The sequence below is a fragment of the Leptidea sinapis genome, chromosome 1 (genome assembly GCF_905404315.1).
Source record: "Leptidea sinapis chromosome 1, ilLepSina1.1, whole genome shotgun sequence".
Classification (NCBI taxonomy): domain Eukaryota; kingdom Metazoa; phylum Arthropoda; class Insecta; order Lepidoptera; family Pieridae; genus Leptidea; species Leptidea sinapis.
In genome coordinates this window covers 4,792,547-4,813,644 of record NC_066265.1, presented here as the reverse complement: position 1 = coordinate 4,813,644, position 21,098 = coordinate 4,792,547, and the positions used below count along the sequence as shown (strand labels likewise).

At 35.5% G+C, this 21,098-nt stretch overlaps 1 protein-coding gene across 9 annotated transcripts in view; it reads right to left on the bottom strand.

The window, feature by feature from the left end:
* Positions 1 to 21,098, bottom strand: part of LOC126968405 (uncharacterized) — a 135,597-nt gene that overhangs the window by 31,759 nt on the left and 82,740 nt on the right. For 8 of the 9 annotated variants that reach the window (XM_050813450.1, XM_050813441.1, XM_050813425.1 and 5 more), the window contains 3 exons: positions 18,780 to 18,893; positions 17,759 to 17,894; positions 14,646 to 14,849 (listed from right to left, as the gene is read on the bottom strand). In XM_050813450.1, coding sequence (XP_050669407.1) covers positions 14,646 to 14,849; positions 17,759 to 17,894; positions 18,780 to 18,893 — 454 coding nt within the window. Of the gene's footprint in view, positions 1 to 3,052; positions 3,276 to 10,031; positions 10,142 to 14,645; positions 14,850 to 17,758; positions 17,895 to 18,779; positions 18,894 to 21,098 lie in introns of those variants that run through there. The other variant, XM_050813492.1, reaches the window with a different exon arrangement.

The window sequence follows — 21,098 nt, the reverse complement described above, 5'->3', positions numbered from 1 at the left end:
TGGTGAGGCAAACGCCCATAGACACCGCAACACCAGGGGCCAAGACATGTATTGCCTGCCTTTATGTTATGAGTATGCTCTAATCTCGAATGTCCCTGAGCAGTGTTGGTTAGGGAAAACTGCAAGAAACTGGGAAAATTTCTCGCAAAACGCGCGTTTTTACAATGCCAGTCGTCAACCTGGTACGGGTGAAATTTCGCGTTTTGATAATTGTGACAAATGACATTAGTCCGTTGGTAGAAGTCGAATGTTGGTATTATTGACTCCTTAAATTGTTAATTGTATCTGATAGATAAAAACCGAACACTTGGATGAATCGAACATAACTAAAAGCTAGCATTTGGCGTGAAAGATGTGCTTAATTGGTCACGATTTACTGCACTTTTACAAAATCGTACAAAATGACGTAACTGTTTATATAACAGTGAAGATTAGAAGAACATAAATACTCGAGTTTGAGCATTAACAAATCGATACGATGGCAAAACGACATCTGTTCAACTGAAGCCTTTCTATGTCATCCACAGACGGGCTCGGGGATAAAGGAAATATGCATATTGGACTTCGTGGACTGTATATTAGCAATTATAGCTTCTAGTATATTCCTTATATTGGGGCTTTTGTGGTAAGGTCAACTGAGGCAATGTTATTTATATTTTTTATGAAAATAAGGGACGAGACGAGCAGGACGTTCAGCTGATGGTAATTGATACGCCATACCAATTACAATGCAGTGCCGATCAGGATTCTTGAAAAACCCAAAAATTCTTAGCGCCACTACATTGCGCTCGTCACCTTAAACATAAGATGTTAAGTCTCATTTGCCCAGTAATTTACTAACTATGGCGCCCTTCAGACCGAAACACAGTAATGTTTACACATCACTGCTTCACGGCGTAAATAGGCGCTGTTGTGGTACCCATAATCTAGCCGGCTTCCTGTGCAAAAGAGCCTCCCACTGCTAAACAAGGTTGACTTGGTTAAGCTACCAAGTAATGACTAAAGGTACGGTTGTGCCATGTTGCCACTGTATCAAAGTGTTACGTAAAAATGGAAGGCATACCATCAGAATTACTCCGCATTAAGTATGAAAGCGATAACCATATAAGATAACCATTAAGCGGTTACACAGTCGATACGATCAACATTAATATTTGTTTTATTTATTTGTGAATGTATGTATTATGTAAGTTTAACCACAAATTTGCATCAGCAATCATCGTTAATGTCACAAAATAAAAGCTTTTATTTATGACCCATTTTTGACTTGTTTCGTGAAGCTTATTACGCTCATAAAATTTAATGACTCAACTGCAGATCTAGCAGTTCTTATGTCGTCAGATTTTGTTATGAATAACATGTTTTGTGTGTTCGTTAACTAAGTGAATAGCAATCTATATATATATAAATTACGTGACACATTGTTTGTCCGCGATGGACTCCTCAACTACAGAACGAATTTTAATTGGGATTACTTCATGGAGTGCACTTTGGTCCAACTGGAGAGATAGGATAGTTTTTATTTCGATTCGGGACCCATTATTATTTTTCTTTTCAATATTTGTTTTGTATTTTTTTTTCTATGAGAGAATTTAGTGACGCACGGTTTGACAGTTTCGCTGTGAAACAATTTCATTATAACAACTGAGTGAGCATTTTTTACGAAATGATTCTTGATGTTTTGAAATATTATTGGCAGATTCCTATAAAACAGTATATTTTTTTATTATCTACAGAACAACGTCTGTCGGGGCAGCTAGTATAATATAAATAATTATATAACGTCGATGATTTTCAGGAAATTTTATGTCAGCCCAGATTCAGTTGTGTTTGTTAGAATAAATAGATCTGATAAGCAGATATTTTGGTAAGATAGTAATAATTATACTGTTAATTAAATAATCATATGTTTCACAATGGAAGGCGTTAGCATGATCGATCCTAAACAGTTAGGCCACAGTGAATGTATAAAAATGAGCTCAAGTCGATGTTGAGTAACAGAAGGACATATTGATACCTGAGTTCAAAATTGTAACAATTCAAAAAAAGTTTATAAAAGACAACAACTCGGTTTGTTACTGAAAGTCTTCTGAAACGGTTAGTCTTCTGAAGAAATATTAGAAGTAACAACTGAACTTCATTCTCTTATCGAATTGTTTATTTTTGGTAATGGTGGTTTATCGTTTATGGAACAATTTCTCATACTTACCTCAAACTTACTGAATTTCAAACTTGTTAGACTTTGGAACTGAGGTATCGATTTTATACTAATTTGAAATTGTAACATTTCTGCCTGTAAAAACAATATTTATCACAACTTGTACAAAACAATAAAAAACGAACAGAATCTATAAGTAGGTATGTATGTAAACATAAATTAGTACTATATTCAAATTCAAATATTTTTATTCAAAATAGGATGTGACATCACTTATTGAAAGTAAAATACTACCACCCATTGCAAAATGAATGCCTCAGACCTGAGAAGAACGGGCACAACAAACTCAGCGGGCTTTTTTTCCATCGAAAAAATATTATGTTTACAAAGTAATATTGTACAATTAAACTTTTATTTAATAGCCTGAGGGCGGTCACTCCATACCCAATGAGTGGTATCATTAAGAAAGTCATTTATGTTACAGTAAACTTTACCACACAAACGTTTTTTAACAACTCTTTTGAATAACGAACTGCTTTTGTATTGAACATTTTCTGGGATCTTGTTGTTAAAGCATATACATCGCCCCACAAAAGACTTAACAACTCGACTTAGCCGAGGAGTAGGCATTATAAGGTTATGACAGTTCCTGGTGTTAACATTAAATAGTTCGCAACACGAGTTGTGAGCACAAATAAAAATTGGTGGGAGAAGTTACACATTAAATTACCAATTGCATGATAGTATATGAATCTAAATGACAAGTGTTGATCCAATAGATGACAAGTATCGACTATGAGCCAATGAACGCTTTGTCGGCTCTGCGGGCGCTTCAGAACGACCAATAAAAAGCGTGCTCACGACTCGTGCCGTTATCTGTACAGCTGATGTTACCTTTGCGCCTGTCCATTGAGCATGGTGACTACTTGTGCCACAATCCCTTTCATAGGAGCCTCCTTGTCCAACACAACACTATTCTTTTCCTTGACCATTGCAATGCACTCACAGTTCACAAAAATCACAAATTCACGCACGCAATTCACACCTTTGCTGTTATTTACAATCTTTCATAACAATAATATCATATTCACTATTAAAAAGTCATATTGTGAAATTACTTAAATGAAAGAACACTATAAATTTACACAATATTCTAAGTAGGTATATCTTCATATTATTATAATTTTTTATTATAAAAATGGAGATTACATCAACATTGCAAAATACATAACTGTATAATTATATGCCTTAATATTTCTGTAGATTTAACTAAGTGATTCTTGAACGAAGCTATTTTCGTACCGACTAGGACTTCACAAACGGAAGGATGTTCACAATTAGAACAATAAGAGAAACAATGTGTTGGATACACACATTTTACCACTTTGGAAGTGTCTCGCGCAAACTAATCAGTTAAGAAAGAAATGATATTAAAAACCTCAAGACCATAGATACACGTATATATAGGGTTTGATGAAAAGAATCTTATGAGTCAGTTTTGTTTTTTGAATTGTTTTTTTTTTTCTATTTTTGTGTGAGAATATTAATGCGGTTCACATAATATATCTACTTACCAATTTCAACAGTATCGTTCTTATAGTTTTGGAAGAAAGTCGCTGGACATACACGGACAGACAGACATGACGAATCTATAAGGGTTCCGTATTTTGCCATTTGGCTACGGAACCCTTAAAACTTTTTTTTTTATGGAATAGGAGGACAAACGAGCGTACGTCACCTGTTGTTAAGTGATCACCGCCGCCCACAATCTCTTGCAACACTAGAGGAATCACAGGAGCGTTGCCGGCCTTTAAGGAAGGTGTACGCGCTTTTTTTGAAGGTACCCATGTCGTATCGTCCCGGAAACACCGCACAAGGAAGTTCATTCCACAGCTTTGTAGTACGTGGAAGAAAGCTCCTTGAAAACCGCACTGTGGAGGACCGCCACACATCCAGATGGTGGGAATGATATCCTAACTTGTGGCGTGTCGTGCGAAGGTGGAATAAAACATGCTGAACTATTACGTACGTTTACGGCTAGAATACACAGATAAAAAATATAAGTTGTTTCCAAATCTACAAAGATTCGTCAAATTTTTTCTTTGTATTGTCGTTTTTATTTATTAACTGTTATCTTAATATATATAAATTACGTGACACGTTGTTTGTCCGCGATGGACTCCTAAACTAATGAACGGATTTTAATTGGGATACTTCATCGAGTGCAGTTTAGTCCAACTTGAGAGATCGGATATTTTTTATTTCGATTTGGGGCCAGTGACGCACGGTTTGACAGTTCCGCTGTGAAACAATTTCATTAGAACAACAGGGAGCATTTTTTATGAAATAGTTCTGGATGTTGTAAATGTTTGAAATATTATTGGCAAATTCCTATAAAACAGTATTTTTTTATTATCTACAGAACAACGTCTGTCGGGTCAGTAACATATAAAATGACAATCATACTATTAGAAATGGATTTCAAATTAACGCTTTTGTGTTTACAAAGTCCGATATTATCATATTAATATGTCAATCAAAGTATCGTAAGTATGGTTGTATAACTGTAAAGCAATTATTTGAATTCTTAAGAAATGAACGCAATGAATATGGTACAAGTAACAGAGCTTTGTAACAAAAACTTCTTACGATCTCACTAGCGAAGGAATGCTTCTTGCGGCTTGTAATGAGTAATCTTAATTGCTGTATCGTTGCCGACATAATAAAACATTAGTTATTTGATTCTCAGACTGTAAACCGATAATGTGGGACTTAAAATATTGCACAATAACACTTCAAGGGAAAAAAGTATGTGTGAACTTATGTACCTAGCCCGCAACAAAATATACTTCTTTGACGTAATAAAAGAAAAATCCTTAAAAAAAATTCCTTGTGCTATTTTGCATTTGTAGAGAAAGCAATATTGTAATAAAGATGGTATTAAATATAACCAATGAAAATATTATTGTACCGCATAATAATTACGTAAATAATAACGTGTAATTAAATAGCATTAAATTATTTTTATACAATTAGAGAGAAATTATTTATTTTATTTTAAAACTTGTATTTATATAAATTGAAAAGATATATTGAAATTTATTTAATTCTCGTCCATTGGGTGTGGTTAATAAAACTAAAATTCTTAAAAAAAAATTCCTGTTGGTATTTTACGTTTGTAGAAAAACCTATATTGTAATAAAGAATGTATTAAATATGACAAATAAAAATATTATTAAACCGCATTACTTAAATAACGTGTAATTAAATATGATTAAATTATTTTTTTATAGGCTTAGTAGCTGAAGTATGATACAAATGGTCTAGTTGACCAGCTAATGTCAGGGTGTCGAATTTGCGTGACGGTGTGAGCGCGCATCGCAAAAATTCGGAGTGAATTTTTCCCTAACGCGCCAAAAGAAACTGTGTAACCTCAAAAAATATATGTACATTAAACTCAATATGGAATAATAATCTTAGTAAGTTTCTATGATATATCGAATAACACGACACATGGTGTTAATTACAAAATAATGCATTGCCACATCTGAAACACGACGCTTTTTATAAGGTAAAGCATTTTGCATTATTCAAATTTATTCTAAGAGTACTGTTTGTTGTGCATCTGCGTAAAAGAAATACATTATTAAATAGGCATACATAATTATTAAAATTTTATAAGTAGGTGTTATATTCAATACAAAATAAGAGATATGTAGAAATACAGGCGAAGCGTGAATCTGTATTTTAAATTGAAACTTAGGCAGAAATCTATTGAGCATACACAAATGAGCGTAAACTATTAATAAATAGTTTGGTAAATCCAATAGTGCATCATAATCACATTTTTCACGATAAAATTGAATTTTGTAAAAGTGTACACGAATACGTTGATGCACTCGATCTCAGGTTTTTTTTATGAAAATAAAGAACGAGACGAGCAGGACGTGCAGCTGATGGTAATTGATGCGCCTTGCCCATTGCGCAATGCAGTGCCGCTCAGGATTCTTGAAAAACCCCAAAAATTCTAAGCGGCACTACAACTGCGCTCGTCACCTTGAGACAGAAGATGTTAAGTCTAATTTGCCCAGTAATTTCACTAGCTACGGCGCCCACTGGCGCATTACTGGTTCACGGCAGAAATAGGCGCCGTTGTGCAAAGGAGCCTCCCAGTTCCCACTGGTGAGGTGCCAAAGCTCATGTATTCCCTGAAGGCCTTAGAAGGTGTCACTACCGTCGAAATGACTGGTATTTTAAATTGAAAATTTGAATAGAGTTAAGGAGATCCAAATGTCATGACAAAAAACATATCTAAAATCAAGCCGGATTATACTTCATTGCCATATTGTAATTACTATTTCAAACTTATGTCAAATCTCTGCACGTTTCATACTAATTTCAATTGTTATGTAAGGTATCTGGTAGCTGTCATAGTTTTTTTTTAATTCAGAGACAAACTAGAGACGGCTCCAACCATCTTATCGTTCGATATCTTACTTACGTGCAACACTTGTCAAATTTGTTTGCACGAAGTTTCATTTCGAACTAATTGTCATCTCGACTGATATTCAATTCTCTTTGTTTTTCAGAGATGTTCGAAATTTGAATGAAATAATAATATTATCAAAATCGATGTTATCATTTAGCAATAATAATATTTTCACAGATAAGAAATTTGTTCTAACAAAACAGTCTATAAACATAATAAATAAACATTTTGATTTCATCATTCTTTCTTTCTGATAAAACAGAAAAAAGTTGCCGAATGAATATATTTTGACATAAATATTTTCACACATATAGAAATAACATTGTCATTCGGTATGTCGCGATGCATCTCTTCAGATCTCTTTGTCCGGTTGACCCAAACCACTAACCTCTTGCGCCTGTCAAATAACTTCAACTTTCCATATGTGTATTACTTAATATTCATCGTCTTACGTAAATCAATGGTTAAACTTGAATAATACATGTTAACGAGTGTTCCGATTTTAAACATCTTTTGAAACGTTTTCTGACCATTTTATATGAAGTTATTACGCAATGGCTTTTTACTCAATATTTTTTCGTTTCAGATTTATTTGTATAAAGTAAATTACAGCTATTTATATAACACTTATACATGATAAGTAATAATTATTTCACTAGCCAAATAGTTTCTAACTATGATTAATACACAGTTTAGTCTTATGACAAAATCAATTCATATTGATTGTTAAAAATAAAATAAAAATTTAGTTTAAAGAGCCCATCGCTTTATTTACCGATATTAAAATATCGTTTAGGTATACAAATATAAGATAATAAGCTTTGGACGGACACTCAGTATGGCTATCAGGGCAGTGGGAGGCTCCTTTGCACAAGATGCCGGCTAGATTATGGGTACCACAACGTCGCCTATTTTTACCGTGAAGTAGTAATGTGGAAGCATTACTGTGTTTCGGGCTGCTGGGCACCGTAGCTAGTGAAATTACTGGCCAAATGAGACTTAACAACTTATGTCTCAAGGTGACGAGCGCAGTTGTAGTGCCGCTCAGAATTTTTGGGGTTTTTCAATAATCCTGAGCACTGCTTTGTAATGGGCAGCGCGTATCAATTACTATCAGCTGAACGTCCTGCTCGGGAGACAGACGACTGCTTCAAGGCAGAAATAGGCGCCGATGTGTCCATAATCTAGCCGGCATCCTGTGCAAAGGAGCCTCCCACTAGTAAATATTATGAAATATGTGGACGCATCTTATAATTGTTGTCAGCACAAGCTTGTAACTTGTAACACCGTTGAAGTTATTGCATTGCTTTTAACACATATCAGCAAATATTTCATTAAGCACGTTATTTATTTTCGTTTAAATTTCAGGCTTAATACAAGAGCTATCTCCTAAACTATATGTATGTATAAAGGATTTGTTGGCGTTAGATATTTTATTCCTAAACAACCACAATAGGTGATAGCAATCACCCTCATATTATCTTAATCTAATATATATAAATTACGTGACACGTTGTTTGTCCGCGATGGACTCCTAAGCTACTTAACGGATTTTAATGGGCATTACTTCATGAGGTGCAGTTTAGTCTAACTTGAGAGATAGGATAGTTTTTATTTCGATTTGGGACCCATAATTATTATTATTTTCAATATTTGTTTTGTATGAAAATATTTTATATGAGAGAATTTAGTGACGTACGGTTTGACAGTTCCGCTGTGAAACAATTTCATTATGACAACAGGGAACATTTTTTACGAAATAATTCTTGATGTTTTGAAATATTATTGGCAAATTCCTATAAAACAGTATTTATTTTACTATCTACAGAACAACGCTTGTCGGGTCATCTATTATATATATATATTACGTGTCAAGTTGTTTGTCCACGATGGACACCTAAACTAATGAACGGATTTTAATTGGCATTACTTCATGGAGTACAGTTTAGTCAAACTTGAGAGATAGGATAGTATTTATTTTGATTTGGGACCCATAATGATTTTTATTTGTTTTCTAAGGACATATTTTCTATGAGAGAATTTTTTGACGCACGGTTTGACAGTTCTGCTGTGAAATAATTTCAACTACAGCGAGCATATTATTGACGAATTCATAAAAAACAGTTTAATTATTTTTTATGTACAGAACAACGTCTGTCGGGTCAGCTAGTAATATAAATACTACTCATACACTACAATATAAAAACTGCTCAAAGATACAGAGTAACTGTTACGTTAAATAAAAACTTACTGTTAGTGTATTTATTACTATGATTCATATTATAATTATACATATATTATGTAGTATTAAATTTAAATGAATAATAATTTTTCTCAAGCCGATTACGAGATTTAGATCTAATAATAGATTTTAAGTTTCAAATAAAAAATACAGGATTACTAAGGTATTCGCATTGTTCACAAATCACTGTTTTTGTACCACTTTTTACGGACTAACTCACAAAGACTTAAGATCGGAAATTCGTATCGAAACGGTAACCACCGGTTACGGTAAAAAGGATCAGGTATGTTGATAGTCAATGTTGTCATGGCAACCATGTTTTTTTATAGGGTAACAAACAGCGATGTATTAACTAAAAAATATTAACTAAATACGTCTCTAATTATATCGAATTAACTACAATTTGTAGCTTCTAAAATTTATGTACAAAATATATGTGTTATTAATTACAATGTGAACTTTTAAATTCTTTGTTATACGTCGTATATATGGGGATTTTAAACGACTCACAAATAACTAGTATTTCTGCATATAATGAAAACTGCTACAAATATGAATACGTCTTGAAAACTGTGGAGGAGATTTAATTGTTAAATATATATATTCTTGCCTTATATTACGTAAGAAGCATACGTTAAATTGTATTTTTGTGATTATATATCGTAATATTAATTTTTTATTCTTCCCGAAGGACTAGCATCTGTTGACATAAAAAAATATCTTAACAAAACCGAGGGTATTGCAATGATGCCGACCGCACGAATGATAAATGTAACTTGATAGTTACAATCATTGAAGCGAGCTAAGTAAAAAGGTCAAGGCATAACTATGTACACACACAATAAGGAAGGGAACATCTAAAAATAAATGCCATTGAACTGGGATTTCATTCTTTTCAAACACGTGCGTTTTGGGAACGCAGCTGCTACTCTTTGTAAATTCCAAATTCAAATTTACAAATAATCAACATAACATCCTATACAAACTAACGGATATGCATTCGATATGGTATACATTTCACCGGTTTTTTTTGCGTATCGTCAATGATCTATATAAACAAATAACTAATAATCAAATACTTTTAACACTTAAATAGAGCAATTATTGACAGTAATTGAATTAACTGCTTAAGTTACACGTACACACAACACACTTCTAATATATATACGCAAAACTGATAAATTGTATGACTTTCTTCGATCACTTAACTTTTCGTACTTTTTTTAAGGGTACGTATACACGCGCGCGCGTCGCTTTGCAAACTGAAGTTTGACGAAGACTAAACACTCAACGCATTGGAGCGTCGAACGTCAAACAGCAAAAGAATTGGCGGGACGACGAGCGAAGCCAGCTGCGTCGTGGTGTAAGGACCTTTCGATATTACACCACCGTAAAATGTACCTTGAAAATTGCAAGAAACTTCAAATTTCTCTTTCGTAACCAGCAGTTAATTCAATTTTGAAATAATTCATTAGCCGTTTGATTTTAGCCCATAATTTAATTGCTACATCGATAACGGCTTCGTGGTTTTATATTTTTGTAAAGTTAATTTAAAAATAAAATTGTTTAATCAATACAAAACAATGATTAGATTACTTACAATACTTTATATAATTACAAAACTATCACTACTACGGGGAATTGTACTAAGTAGTCTAAGATTATTGACACCGTTGCTGCATTGGAGAGCTAGGCTGATCCGTTGACCGAAATAGCTGTTTCCAGTAGCCCTATCGAGGCGTGTAGATAGTACTTTGTAAATTCTCCGCGCCTCTGGGCTCCACGGGTCAATTGTCTCGACAACAAACGGCTCAAAGTTGTAAGACTCACTGAGACCGACATATTTGCGACGCTTGCTGTGTTCGGCATTCGAAGCAGCAGCAGAATGAAATGGCAAAAATCCTTAACGTTTAAGATTTCCACGTATGTAGTCACTCATCACGATATCCGTAGAGACTTGAAATTTGGTAGGAATATTCCTTTCGCCGAGTAGAGGTCAGCTAAGAACGGATTTTACGCAATTCCACCCGCAGTTTTTTTTTATTATGAACAGAACAACGTCTATCGGGTCAGCTAGTCCTAAATAAATTTAAACCTTGTAATAATTTAAAAACATTCAGTTAATAGCTAAAATAATAAATTTCATCTCAGGAGCGAAAGTCTTACTTTGTACATATTAACAAAAGGGTAATGACCAAGTGAATTTTAATTTCTCCTATTCCACGACGCGTAATTAATGTAAATAAAACTTTAAACTGGCCATCACAGCCATTAAAATAATATTTTCACAAGTCATAAATTATTATTACGCCTTGTTTCGTTGATTTGTAGATATAATCAAAGTTAGCCAATCTGGTACAGAAATTATTATAGAATACCCACGCTTTCCCTTATATGGTTTGATGTATATTTGAAGACCTTGATATTTTATTTTATGTTTAGATTTGCGGATGTTCTTTGATGATGTTAATTTAAAAGGTATGTTTTAATTTTTATAGAAGAACTGGATAAATGTAATACGGTTAGAGAAACTAGAAGAAGAAGGGTCGCACTAACGCAGGCGAGACTATCATCAGCGCGATAAGTACAACTACAGCTCCGACTAAAAATCGCGAGTGAAACACAAAAATCAGGATTTTGTTCTTGTCAATTTCCTCCTCCAAAAACTAAGCAATCGTTATGAAATTTTGGAAACTGAATATTCTGTACTGTTTTTTTTATTATTCTCTCAACCCTTATCATTCCCTTCACACCTTACCTATCACTAACTCACTAACATTACCTCCACATAACACCACATTCATACCTCCTCTATCATCATTTCCGAAACATATAACAAATAATAAAGATCCAACGGATTTAACATTGATTAAAAATATAGCAATTTTAATAGAGGTGGACTGGACACACAATAAAAGGGAAAGACAAATGGACCAAAGCAATAATGTATTGGTAACGAAAATACAATAAGCGGAAAAGAGGATGATAAGTCCAAAAGATGGCAGGACGAGATAAATATAACAGCGGGAACCACCTGGACTGAAAGGGATGGAAGTATATGGAGGAGGCTTTTGCCAGGAAAGGGCAGACAGACGAAGATAATGGGACTGACTTGCTATAGTTTTAATGAATCTTGCAGGGTATCGAATCAGAAATGAGGAGATCCGTAGTAGAACCAAAGTCCATACCCCAAATGATTGCAAAACTGAAGTGGCAGTTGGCAGGGCACATGGTTCAACGCACAAATGGCCGTTGGGGCAGTAAAGTCCTCGAATGGCGAGCACTTACCATAATTGCAGTGTTGGTAGATGGATCGATGATCTGGTCAAGATCTCCGGAATACGTTGGATGAGAGCAGCGAAGGACCGCTTATTATGGACGTCTTCCAACTGATATGATGATGAGTTATAATGAATGTTAATTAATGCGTACCATTAGGAATTACCATGTGTAATTAGTCTGAATAAAAGGCTGAAATGTAAAGTACAGTTATATACCAACTATTGAGCGGAAACTAACATAAGCACTATAACGCTCCAATCGCGAATATTGATGTACATACTTGGTAACGAAAAATGATCATTTTTGTGTTTGTATTAAGTAGTTAAACCTAGGTGAACTTAATTTATCGGACACTTATTGAGCTTCCAAGATTATTTCATTCCGTTAAACGATGACGTCAATACAGTAATTATTACGAAAATTGGACTAGCAAAAATTGGATAACTTTTCATGCCATTTTAAAATAATCTTATCAAAAATACTATATCTGCATCTAGAGTAATAAATGTTGTAGACTATATGTTGTCCCGACGTCATGTATATTAACATAATTTTTTCTCCATGCACGTGATGAATTCAGCCTAAATAGCAAATGCAGTTCCAGAGGTAAGCGTGCAAAAAAAAAAAAACAGACAGACGTAAATTTTTTGCTAAATTTGTATTTTTGTGTTCAGTTTAGTTTATCACTTACAATCGGGTTTTGGAAAAGAAACCAATGTCCATACACGTCAAGACTACAGTTTTATTATAATATATAGATACCTAGAAATAACAGAAAACAAAGTGTAGTGTCTAGGCGAAGAAGAAGAGATCGAGAATGCTAGAGGTATGCGATACATGTAGTCTGAATTTATTTTAAAATGTATTTATTTTATTTGAGCAACAAATGTACATAAAATGTTTTTATTTTTAATATAACCCGTCAAGAAATGGATTCAATTTTTATTAATTATTTGGCTATTTCTTGGGATAGAATATTGCGAGGTAGGCACCTCGCAATATTGGAAATAATGCCCTTCGCGCCTAAAGCGGTTTTCACCAGTATTACTACAAAAAACGATACGTCAATGAGCTTGTTTGAAATCAAGTACATAATGTACGATAAGGATTGTTGTGTGCAAATATAATATCGAGTTCTATTAATCGATTCGTTCATTAGTATGATAACATAAACACACTAACACGATAACGTAAATGAGTTTTGAGTCATCCTTTGTCAACTCAAATACAATGAACTATATTTACTTTAAAAATGCATTTGTTTATAAGTAATTAGTATTGCTTTCGATCCGATTTTAAACATTACTGTGGGAATGCAAGATAATCATTTATATTTTAGATATTTGTATTATTTTTTTGCACTCAAAGAGCTGAAAGCAATCCTTTGATATACCTTGCAGGAGCTTGGGGATAGATGGATGAAATTCTAATTTTTATGGATGATTTTTTTATGACAGTAAGGGACGAGACGAGCAGGACGTTCAGCTGATGATAATTGATACGCCTTGCCCATTACAATGCAGCACCGCTCAGGATTCTAGAAAAACCCCCAAAGTTCTGAGCGGCACTACAATAATTACAGTAATTTGCCCTGTCATTTAGCCACGGCGCCCTGCATCACGCCTGAAAAAGGCGCAATCGTGGTACCCCTAATCTAGCTGGCATCCTGTGCAAAGAAGACTCCCACTGGTAAATGGCCTTAGTCGCAGTCTTACGACACCCTTGGGCCTGGGACTTCCTTATTCTTTTTATGCCCCGGGGAAGCACAGTGCACAGCTAACATAGATGGAAGACTTGGATATAGGAGCTATGCCCGTACCAAGAATTAGTGAGCTTGTATGAAAGCTCAAGAATCCATTCAATGTTCCGGAATCCCAGGCCCCAATTAAAAGCATACTTCTTTGTATACTTTTATTACGATGATCACAGGTGACAGATACCAAGGAGATATGAATGTGCCACAAAATTAAAATAATTATTTGCTCGCGACAGAAATGGCCCGAGTATAGGTGTGCTGTAGATGAATATATTATCCGTGCGTATACTAGACTCTCTATATACTAGTCTCGAATAGTCGCACTCAATATCCGTGTGTGTGTGACATCCACACAAAACCAATCATTGTTTTTATTTGATTACAGATGTATGTGTGATTCCATACCAGTTTTATTCTAACTTCGACTGACCTTAAGATTTCTTGGACACGACTCCGGATCCGCATGAAATATATGACGAATGAAATACATAAACAACTAGACTCACAATCACCCTCAATAATTGTCTGAAGCAAAACGCTGCGTACGCGTCCATTAGGCAGAGTTTTCGTACAGTCGTTTCGTCAAAGCGCGGTCGAAACACAAGACCGCGCTTTGAATACAACGCCACGCAATGACAAAGTGTTCAGTGAAGAAAAGTACAAATAGCAGCATATCCAATCTTTTTTATCATGGTAATATTATTTGTGATTCACTCACCCCAGGTTGGTAAGACTGGTAGTGCTGCTAGCAAGCGACTCAGTAGATCTCCCCTGCGCCATGGCTGCCAACTGTTTGTCCAGCAAATTGTTCTTCTGTAGCAATTGGCTCCATTGACGCACCGCGTTCTTCGAAGACGATAACTCTTCGCGCAGTTGCTTCTCGTCCAAGGAATTGAGTCCACTGCGCAGTGAACTATCCAACCTGATCATTCAAATAATTTTCTATACAAACCTAGCCTATATAAATTATTGTATTTATAAGCAGAGAGAATTATTATAACATGGAAATTTGACTTTGTTAAAATTATTTATACAGATCAATCGGAAATACAATTAAAGATGAACCCATCATTCGATGGTAGCAGTGTGGTTTATACAGTCAAAAATGTCTAAGTCCTAAATTCATAAAGTCATATGGTTTTATATTGAAGCGGATATACTACTTGGAGAAAGTACGTCAGAGTTCAAGCTTGATGTGCAAGATTTTTTTCGAATTATCGTTGAAACTATCGATTTCTGAAATTTTTTAATTAAAATCGTTGTTTAATCTATATGCCTGATGGGCGTTCATTCCAATGTTTGTTCTGCTGTAAGGAATATGGAAGATCGTCTGTCTTGGATATTTTAAGGATACTGGGGGGCTGCGTTCTTGAAGCTCAGAATTATTTATTTCGTTAGAATGAGCATCATTAAGTTTATTAAACATTGCACCCCACGAAATGGAATTTATTTTTGTATTTTATCATCTTTTATTGTTGAAATATAAATAACGGGATCACTCGGAGATACATTAGATACATTAGATTTATTTAATTTTTACTATTAACTTTTGACAGAACCAAGTCTGTCCGGGCAACTAGTACAGCATAAACTCGATGTACATGATATGGCGGTAAGCTCATATAAGTAGCGTAACAAAAAATAGACAATCCCGTCGACGTTGATGAACCATACTTATGTTTTATAGATGTTAATAATAGGTTCCCCTATGTATAGCTACGGTACAAAAAACCTACACATCTAAGCATTACGAGATGATTGCTATCAGCGCAATTGGAATGTGACTCGACTACTAAGATCAAAAAGTTCAACTTAAAGTTACGAATGAAATGTTAAATTGCTTAGCGTTGTAGTTTTATAAAGATTGTAATTTTGATAAGGGGTCATCCATGAATTGCGTCTAGCGTTAACTACACAATGAACACAAATAAAATTTGAAAAACAAAATTTTATGAACGATCCGGGATTCGAACCCACGACCTCCGGCGTTCCGTGCCGGTGCTCTAACCAACTGAGCTAACCGTTCGAGTACCGCCTCGTTATAAAATTCTGTTTGCTTTGTTCAACTCTCAGGTTGTGGCTTCATCTACTACTTATGTAATGTAAATGTGACATTGTGTGACAAGGGACAGTTGGGGGTATGAAACTGTGCTACAACTGACGGTTGGGGGTATCAAATTGTGTGACAAGGAACGGTTGGGGGTATGAATGATATTTATGTCTATTTGCAGTAACAGTTTTTGCAGTTTTTCTAATGACAAAAGAGGGACGATACAACCAAGGTGTGCAACTGGCGGTGAGTGATACGCCCTGTTGATTAGAATGCAGTGCCGCACAATTTGTGCGCGATCGTAATTGCGCTCGTCACTTTGAGGCATACGGCGGTAACTTTTACTAGCCCAGTAATTTCTCTAGCTGCGGCGCCATTCAAACAGATTCACAATAATGGTAAGAAACTAACCACCTAGCCAGCATCCTGTGCAAAGAAGTCTCCCACTTGTAAATATTCATCATGGATCATATGCATACATACAATGCAAAAATTACCAAACAAAGTACCGTTTGAATTCTTTAAAAAGTTGCAGTCGTTATGCAGATAACAACAAATTCGCAATCGTTTAGAATCGTTATTAAAACTATTTATTTTAAATTACTGAGTCTACCAATATGTTCAGAAAAAGGATAGCTCGTGAGAAGAACATACAAGAAAGTCAACGTCCACTGTTTTCAAGCAAACAGAGTATTTTACAATGGCTGTAATAATAATAATAATATTTACACACTTTTACACAAATTATCATGCCCCAAAGTAGGCATAGCCTGTTCTATGGGTACAAGACAACGATATATTTAATACAATGTACTTACTTAACCATACATAAATACATATAAACCCATGACTCGGAAGCAATCATCCATATTCATCATATAAATGCTTGCACCTACCGGGATTCGAACCCGGGACCTCTAGCTTAGTAGTCAGGGTCACTAACCATTCGGCTATATGGGTCGTCAATATACATAGTAATTTAGTTTGTAATGTGCTGCATCCAATATATATATATATATATATGAATCGTGTTTAAAGTTAAAAAATGAGGCTACAAATAGCAAATCATTAATGTAGACGACGAATATGAAAGCTCCTAGGATTGATCCTACAGCTGCTGATGAATTATTAGTTAAACCTTGTTATGTTAACGCATTATTCGTGAGGGGAAGTAGGTACTGCCACTACATCTATTTCTGATGCACGATATCGATGCAAAAGACAAATTACCCAAAAGGGGATCCCAGTCGTACCGCAGGAAAAAACTTAGCAAACCCACCTAACTTTATGAAGAAACAGTAAAAGATGAAGGCAAAAAAATGCGGTTCCAGCGTCATCAAAGAGGTTTTCCCGAGGTGATCAGACTACACAGAAACAAAAAGAACAAACATCTATATACCATACGTTTGACAGACATCCCTTTATGTAGAGGATGCTTGGAGGCAGAAGAAACACCAGAACATTGTGCTTTGAAAAATTCAAGGCCAAACACACAATATTTTAAACTCCAACATCGCTTCTGGTTGCCAGTACCATTTTGAAAAGACTTAGACTTCTGGGACGACCTGGGTTGGAGTAAGATGACCCAATCAAGAGGCTCTGTACGTAAAAAGTCCAGCTAAACGAAAGAACTAACTAGAGGTGCTTATAGTATTGTATTACTTTTTGAAGACTTGTGTGTCTATTTGGTAAGGGCATATGAGATCTTCCATCTCAATTGTACGCTAGTGTGGTACGCTAAGTCGTAGGTCGTTTGGTGATGACAAAAATTGTATAAGTACCTCTCGATGTAATCGTCCACGCTCTGCAGACTGGTGATGGACTGCGCCAGGTCGTTGTCCATCATCAGATCATCTGAAGCCAGGCTGCTAAGAGTGTCCAGGGATGGAGTCCGCTCTGCTGGGTTGCGTCCGTTCACTGTATATATAGAAATTATTATTCAAGTGTAACAAGGATGCTGTTTCGATTTTGATATCTTCAGCAGTTGTCGAGATACTTGGCCCGTAGGGACCAGAGACGAGAAGAATATACAAAGTTATAGTATCTATACGCCTCAATAGTGCAACTGAAAACCCTAGCGCTGGCAGCTGTTTTCGTCAACAGATTAGCCTAGCTATCAACTCGGAAATGCTGCCAGTATTCTTGGTACACTTCCCCGTATGCATGCTACATGATAGATTTATTTTAATTTAATCATATTGTAAATATTTAAATAACATTGGTTTTGATAGAATATTACAGTTTCCGTTTAAAAAACAAGTTGCAATTCGATACCTGCCGATATCAATTCAAGAACCAGATACCTAAAAATGAAATATTAAAAAAATATAATATATTTCAAATAATGGACTTTTTGAAACCATCTTAAAAACGTGTTTCCTTTTTTTTGAGGGTATTGAATGCATCTGTTACGTAAAGTCAGCTAGCCCGAGTCTTAAAAGGACCGCGGTTAGTAAAGTAGTAGTAGTAAAGCGGGCGAGGGGAAATTTCTCACGAAGATATAGCAATTAGCTTACGCAGACATTGACAAATCAAATTCGAGAAGCATTATCTGGCTGTCATGTCGTCTATACTAAATATATTCTTAGTATTCCGCTAAGATTTGTCTTTGAAATCTCTCGTTTCGGAGTTGGGCGAGTCAACATCTCCGGATGTCTCGTGTAGAAGCGAAATACGTGTCGAAGTGGTTAAAGATAAATCTTAGCAGAATTAATACTTTTGGATAGTTATGATTTCCGCAAAACAAACGCCAAATTCAATAAACTTTCCAAAATATTGTAAATTTGTCAAAATAATTCTTACGTTTTCTATTCCTTAGCGCGAGTGGACTGGACGTCAGTTGGTCTTTCAATCTTCTGAGCTGTTTTCCGGCGTCGGAGTCTGATCTCTTCAGCGATGGACTGCCTTGATTATTCTCTGTGGAAACAAATCTGTTGTAATTGATGATAGCAGATTTAGAAGCAGTAGTACTGTATGTGTGGTTTTAGTTCACAGCAGCAGTAGGCGGTAATATTGAGTTGAAAGGTGCTAGCACATGCGTCATTTAGTACCATAACAATTGCAATTAGGGCGAGGTTTTATGCCCTGTGCTTCCCCAGGGCATGAAAAGAATGGGGAAGTCCCAAGCCCAAAGGTGTCGTAAGAGGCGACTAAGAGCATTTACCAGAGGGAGGCCACTGTGCATAGGATACCAGCTAGATTAGGGGTAGGTACCACAGCGGCGCCTTTAATTAAGCTCTTCAATTTGTACGTGAACGAGCTGATCGTGGAACTCAGCAAAAAGCCAGTCGGTGCTGGATAGACGGCATCTGTGTAAATAATCTAAGCTATGCCGATGACATGGTGTTGTTGGGTCCCACGGCCGGCTCGATCAGAGAGTTGCTTCAATCATGTGAGGAGTACGCTGCTCGACATGGTTTAGTATATAACGTGGCCAAAAGTGAATACCTGATCTTTAAGGCCCCTAGTAAGCAAGTGCAATATGAGCCTAGTATCGCACTCAATGGGACTTTATTCAAACGAGTCACCCAGTACAAATATCTAGGTCATTATGTTACGGAGGACCTTAGGGACCAGGTGGACATAGAACGAGAACGAAGAGCCTTACCCGTAAGGTGTAATATGTTGGCCCAAAGGTTCACCCGATATAGCAAGGAAGCAAAAATTACGCTGTTTAAAGCCTACTGTCAAACCTTCTAAGAACGTCATCCGTCCTGACAAGGCTACGTTCGAGCTCAAACAGTATCCTGAATATGATAGCCGGAAAGCTGGATTCGCCAATACTGTAACGATTCGTTCAAGTTCTTGTCCGATAAAATCTGTCTCAGATTGTTATCAAAGTTATCCTATGTTTTAATTATGTATTAAGAATAAATTATATTATATAAAGCAAATTGTAGAAATTGTAAAATACTAACATAGTTTTGTTTAAGCCTGTTACTAACAAAATATGGGCCTCTGTTGCCCCAATAAAGAATTATTATTGTATTATTATTAATGCCGTGACGCAGTAATGTTTAAGCATTATTGTGTTTCGGTCTGAAGGGCACCGTAGCTAGTGAAAATACTGTGCAAATGAGACTTAACAAGTGTCGTGATAATTCTTTTAAAATCCTAAAAACAGGTTTATGTTTGCCTGAAAAATATTGTATGACAATAATTGGTGGACTGTCAGTGTCTAATAAAATGATAAAAGTTACTTAAGGAAATGTATGTTCAAGCGAATTTCGACCTACTTTCTTGTCTATTATGACTGTAGGAAAATCACACGATTCTATTTTGTCGATAGTACTTCGGCAAAGTAAATAGATAGATCCTGATAATAGTTATTTCTTCTGTCATTGTGCGTATAATGCCTATATTCTTACTAATGCCGAATCTGTACGGACATGGCTTAAGGCGAAGAGTAAGCAGAAAACACGCAAACATGGTGTTTTTAGACAAGTTTTGTGGCGAAAGTATAGCATTTCGAGCTATGAACACTACTTAATCCTGTTACACATATCCTTAAGTCTAATTTGTAGGTTGCTTATGCTTGCTATTGGTTATAGTTAACACTGCCGAGCCTTTTTGGACAACCACTTTTCTTTGAAGTTAAACAAGTTTTTTGGCATGGCGTGACGCATTTTTTTGGTACTTCTCTCAGAAAAGTTAATCTTATAGCTTGTACTTTTTTGTGTAGGTTCATTTATTCAGATTAGTAGTGAATAACGAGAATTGTAAGCATATAAACGGAATTCCACCCAAGAATTATGAAAATATTGGCTATGTTACATAGATGGCGGGCCGGCAGCCGTAAACTCATATCGCTCAAGGTCGCTGGAATTTAGTGTCGCCTTAAGCAGATCACCTTTCATCTCAATACCAGGAATAAAGTAGCAAATGCACATTACAGTCCTAAAGCAATTTACGTAAACGACATAATATTAAAAAATTACAAATTGTGATTATTTTAATCAGTAAAGATCTGGCCAAAAGTTATTTTAATCGACATATTGCGAATCTTGTGTCATTTTAATAATACAAAAAAATGTATTAAAAAACATTCGAATAAAAATTATGAGAAATTGCGAAAAATCCTTTCAATGTGTGATGGTAGTATCAGCGTTTGCCTCTCTACTT